We start from the raw sequence: 5,955 nt of genomic DNA on the forward strand, positions 1-5,955 counted from the left end.
ATCAGTCACTAGTATACACTATCCTACTAGACATTTATTAACAGATAATCACCTGAACTGATAATCAGTCACTAGTATACACTATCCTACTAGACATTTATTAACAGATAATCACCTGAACTGATAGTCAGTCACTAGTATACACTATCATACTAGAAATGTATTAACAGATAATCACCTGAACTGATAGTCAGTCACTAGTATACACTATCCTACTAGATATTTATTAACAGATAGGCACCTGAACTGATAATCAGTCACTAGTATACACTATCCTATAGTAATTTATTAACAGATAATCACCTGATCTGATAGTCAGTCACTAGTATACACTATCATACTAGAAATGTATTAACAGATAATCACCTGAACTGATAGTCAGTCACTAGTATACACTATCCTACTAAAAATGTATTAACAGATAATCACCTGAACTGATAGTCAGACACTAGTATCTACCAACAAACATGAAAGAACAAAAACATCTTCTAGAATAATTTGATAGGCCAATCTTTAGTTAAAGTTTATCCCTTACTCATTCAGTGGTATTAAAATATCGTGGATAGAGTTTAATAGGCCAATCTTTAGTTAAAGTTTATCCCTTACTCATTCAATGGTATTAAAATATCATGTATAGAGTTTGATAGGCCAATCTTTAGTTAAAGTTTATCCCTTACTCATTCAGTGGTATTAAAATATCGTGTATAGAGTTTGATAGGCCAATCTTTAGTTAAAGTTTATCCCTTACTCATTCAGTGGTATTAAAATATCAGTGTATAGAGTTTGATAGGCCAATCTTTAGTTAAAGTTTATCCCTTACTCATTCAGTGTTATTAAAATATCGTGGATAGAGTTTAATAGGCCAATCTTTAGTTAAAGCTTATCCCTTACTCATTCAGTGATATTAAAATATCTTTTATAGAGTTTAAAAACAAAGCACCAACCAAAGCTGCTTCTGCTTCATACGCATTAGTGATCCAAGCCTTTGTTCCATTTAATACCCAAGAATTCCCATCGTCTATGGCAGTTGCCGAGGCTGCTCCTGCATCACTACCATTCCCTGGAAAATTTAATCATATTTTATTACTGTGTAATAGTAGTTTACATAATAATGTGCCATATTAGATTATGTAAAACATAAAGAAAGATATAATAGGCCATACTTGAGTAGTATGCCAGGACAGATGTACCAGGGTGGTATACATACACAAAGCCAGGCAGACTTGAGTATTATACATACATTCACAAAGCCAGGCAGACTTGAGTGTTATACATACATTCACAAAGCCAGGCAAACTTGAGTGTTATACATACATTCACAAAGCCACGCAAACTTGAGTGTTATACATACATTCACAAAGCCAGGCAAACTTTAGTGTTATACACACACAAAACCAGGAAATCTTTGGTGTTATACATACATACACAAAGCCAGGCAAACTTGAGTGTTATACATACACAAAACCAGGAAATCTTTGGTGTTATACATACATACACAAAGCCAGGTAAACTTTGGTGTTATACATACATACACAAAGCCATGCTGACTTGGGTGGTCCACAAACAACCAAACTACAGGGTGTCCAAAAAGTCTGGAACTATAGGTGATTTGCAGCATTTCATAATATCAGATATGTGACTGATTACGGTTCTGTCAAAACACGAGAAGGTCGAGTTAATCCTGCAATTAATCCAAACTTGTTTGAATTATAAGGACAGCATGTGAAACACATTCTGTAAAAGTTGTTGAAGTGCCTATGGTTACAGACTCTTTGAACACCCTGTATAGTTTCTATAAAAATGTAATGTCACAAAAAGTTTATTATATCTGTGAAGAACTGAATAGTGGCCAATGAAACTTTACCTATCCAGTGTATATGTTTTCCTCATGGTGAATACAAAGCACGTTCACACCAACAGTATGTTTGAGCCAATTTATTGTTTCCCTAGAAATTTAATGTCATATAAACAACTAATCTATAGTTTCGATGATGATGTAATGTCGCAAAAACAAAAAATCTGTAACTTCTAAATAAATTTAATGTCATATAAACAACTAATCTATAGTTTCGATGATGATGTAATGTTGCAAAAACAACAAATCTGTAACTTCTAAATAAATGTAATGTCATATAAACAACTAATCTATAGTTTCGATGATGATGTAATGTCACAAAAAACAACAAATCTATAGTTTCGATGATGATGTAATGTCACAAAAAACAACAAATCTTTAACTTCTAAATAAATTTAATGTCATATAAACAACTAATCTATAGTTTCACAGAATTTCTTTAAAATTTTTTTTTCTGAAAAATTTTTTCTTCCAATTCAATTTAAATAATATTTACAACAAAAAAGGAATGTAATATTCTTAAGCACCCGTCTTTGATATACATAGACGTAAAATTCTAGATCTGTATATAGAATGTATAATCAAATATGAAATTTTTAATACTTCAAGTTATACGACACGAGGTCTATTCAGTAATAATATTTCTTTCCAACTGACGTAACAATTTACATTAAAAAAAAAGGCATGCTTGTAAAACTACTTTCAAATGATCAAGCACCACATTACACATCTGTTCCTATTCCATTTAATACCAGTGGGGTTGACACACAGTATTGTAATAAGCTAATCACACACACACACACACGTGACAAGAAGCCTGCTCTCTCAAATAATAAATGTTTACATGACTCAAGCATCACTAACTTAAAACAATGTAGAGACCTGTTGTTATGGCAGTTATTCTATTGATGTTGGTAAGCAAAATACAAATAACTTTTTTTTTTTTCAAAACTAGCTTAATGTCATATTAATTTCACTTTTCCACAGCAGTCAGTTTTGTGACCTCTCTCTAAGTTGGTTTCTGTCTTAGCTGGAATACTTAGTACGCACATACAAAGTTTAGAGAAACTAAAGCCTGAAAGTGTAACTTATCATCCTCAGTTAGTTACATTATTATCAAAGTTCAGATTCAATGTTACAAAGAAAAAGTATGTCTATGGTTATTGTTACACATTTTAACCATTATATTAAGATTACATCATGAGAACTACACAACGTTTCAGAAACAATCTACATCCATCTGAAGTTATCCCAGATGGAAAAAATAAACACACCTGCTTCACTCAGGGCAAAGCAACCAATACGTTCCCCTGTGCAAAATGGCTTAACATACTTCTCTTTCTGCTCTTTAGTTCCCCATTTCAGTACTGGTCCAATAAACAGTGACTGTTGGAAGACAATACAAAATCATTTACTGTTTCTACATATTTAATATCCTTGCAATTTTTTCTCATGTAAAAAAGGACAAGGTAAACTACATTGTACTTTCTACTTTTCTTTACATACAAGTACGGGCTACAGACATAACAAATTTTATCAAAATTGGTAATACACTATACTTTTTGATTAGTTTTATTGCCAGGTTGTTGTGGTAACTATTTCATTATCAAAATAAGTGACTAAATAATTTATCTCAGACTCTCTCTCTCTCTCTTATTATAGATTATGATATATGGCTCAACTTAAAAAAACATCAAATTAATGATCATTCATATGAAAGTTCTAGCCTACATGTTTAAAATTTAGTATCCTTCTTTCATACAGTCAAAAAATTAAGGAAAGAAAGATGACAACACAATGAATAGTATCAAAACGTTAACAAAAATATGAAACCTTACAAAAAAAAACAGATCTGTATATAAGCACTGCCTATGGTCATGCATGTTAAGAATGTTGTCCTCTTATTGGTGGGAACTACATTGTAATGGTGATTACATCATAGGCTAGTGGAGTACATGTTTTCACATGCAGCTGTGGGAGCTTTATTCAAAGCTTGTGGCTTGAGCAGGAATTTACATGGTAGTGCACGTCAGGTAATAGCTCTTTGTGGTGCAGGGAGGTGAGTAACGTTTCTGAAGAATGCTTGCTGATCATCAATAAAAACAGTGCTCTGAATTGGCAAACCTCAACAGTGTAACTACTAGTTGTTACTGATTCTATTTATGATTACTATTACAGATTTACTTGTGGTTTGAGATCTCGCATATGTAAGATTACATTATATGCTTGAATACTGTAAACAGGAAATACAAGTCTTGAGAAAAACGCAACACTGAAAAGTGAAAAATAATAACTTAATCCTACTGGAAAAAAAAAGTTTGTTTTAGTAAGAATGTTTTGTGTAATAAAAATAAAAAAGTTGAGTAAAAATAACACACATCTGGTGAAAATGTTTAAATAAGTAATGAAATCAATAATAAAACATCAGACAAACTAGTAAAATCAGAAAGTCCACACACACAGGAATAGGATCTTGTTATGAATGAAATACACTCACATTATTCACACTCATAATAACTCCAGTTGAGGCACAACCTCGGCTGATCTCTTCCATAGCTATAACATAAGCAAGATAGTCCATCCCAGTACCACCTTCACTCTCGGGAGCCATGAGTCCCATTAACCCTAGTTCTCCAAGTCTTTTGATCTGAACGATAAAACACAACTTACACACCATGATTTTAAAATTTTAAAAATAATAAAATATTCTAAAGTAGAATCCTGTTAATCAGTCATCACTAAACCTTTACTTATAGCATTATTAACTTCATAAGCTTGGACCAATATTCCTGTAACATTTCATAAATTTGCTTTTGTTAATACACTAACTTCAAAATTTCTTTCATTGCTGCCATGATTTAACTTCTTGAATAAATAGGGTTACAAATACAACAAGCTTAAGGAAATCTAATAAATAACCACTTTCAAAAACCCAGGGAAATGACAAAACTCTACTATGTCACACCAGACACTAAACTGGATACTATTTTCAAGTCAGTTCAAAAAGTGTAGAAAATGCAATTCAAGAACCTAAGTGGTTTAGAATGGCCCACCTTTAACAAGTGCTCACGTTAGTCTTCTTAAATTATATTTTGAACTACTAATATCTTAACCTTTATATACAGACTAGTATATTAACCTTTATATACAGACTAGTATATTAACCTTTATATACAGACTAGTATATTAACCTTTATATACAAACTAGTATATTAACCTTTATATACAGGCTAGTATATTAACCTTTATATACAGGCTAGTATATTAACCTTTATATACAGACTAGTATATTTACCTGATCTCTTGGATAAAAATGTGCTTTGTCAATTTGGCTTGCAATAGGTTGTAGTTCTTTATCAGCAAAATCTCTACATGTCTTCCTTAACATCTCGTGAGTTTCAGGCAGCTCAGACAGTACAGATATCTTACGAACAGCAACAACATGACGATGAATGTTACCTGAAACAAATACAATCATAGTTATCTTCCAGAAGAACAAGAAATCACTAAAATCAGTTGATTATCTAAAACAAAATAGGCTTCACTACACCTGTTCTTGAGTATCTGCCACAAAGCAGACTACACTACATCTGGTCTTGAATGTCTGCCACAATGCAGACTTCACTACATCTGGTCTTGAGTATCTGCCACAAAGCAGACTTCACTACATCTGGTCTTGAGTATCTGCCACAAAGCAGACTTCACTACATCTGGTCTTGATTATCTGCCACAAAGCAGACTTCACTACATCTGGTCTTGAGTGTCTGCCACAATGCAGACTTCACTACATCTGGTCTTGAGTGTCTGCCACAATATAGACTTCACTACATCTAGTCTTGAGTGTCTGCCACAATATAGACTTCACTACATCTAGTCTTGAGTGTCTGCCACAATGCAGACTTCACTACATCTGGTCTTGAGTGTCTGCCACAATGCAGACTAATTAAATTGATTAATCAAAATGTTTCTGATTATTAGTATTTTTGTTTATTGTTTGTTTGTTTATAATTAATCACAAAGCTACACAAAGGGCTATCTGTGCTCTCCCCACCTCGGGTATCGAAACCCAGTTTCTAGCGTTGTAAGTGAGCAGACATACC

At 32.8% G+C, this 5,955-nt stretch overlaps 1 protein-coding gene across 1 annotated transcript in view; it reads right to left on the reverse strand.

Moving 5' to 3' along the window:
* Positions 1-891: 891 nt before the first annotated feature.
* LOC106474337 (short-chain specific acyl-CoA dehydrogenase, mitochondrial-like) overlaps positions 892-5,955 on the reverse strand; it is a gene marked incomplete at its 3' end in the record, with an annotated part of 8,952 nt that continues 3,888 nt past the window's right edge. The window contains exons 2-5 of the mRNA XM_013935027.2: positions 5,151-5,314; positions 4,353-4,502; positions 3,130-3,241; positions 892-1,060 (exon numbers count right to left, since the gene is read on the reverse strand). Coding sequence (XP_013790481.1) covers positions 892-1,060; positions 3,130-3,241; positions 4,353-4,502; positions 5,151-5,314 — 595 coding nt within the window. The remainder of the gene's footprint in view (positions 1,061-3,129; positions 3,242-4,352; positions 4,503-5,150; positions 5,315-5,955) is intronic.

The sequence above is a fragment of the Limulus polyphemus genome, unplaced genomic scaffold, assembly GCF_000517525.1.
Source record: "Limulus polyphemus unplaced genomic scaffold, Limulus_polyphemus-2.1.2 Scaffold7090, whole genome shotgun sequence".
Lineage (NCBI taxonomy): Eukaryota > Metazoa > Arthropoda > Merostomata > Xiphosura > Limulidae > Limulus > Limulus polyphemus.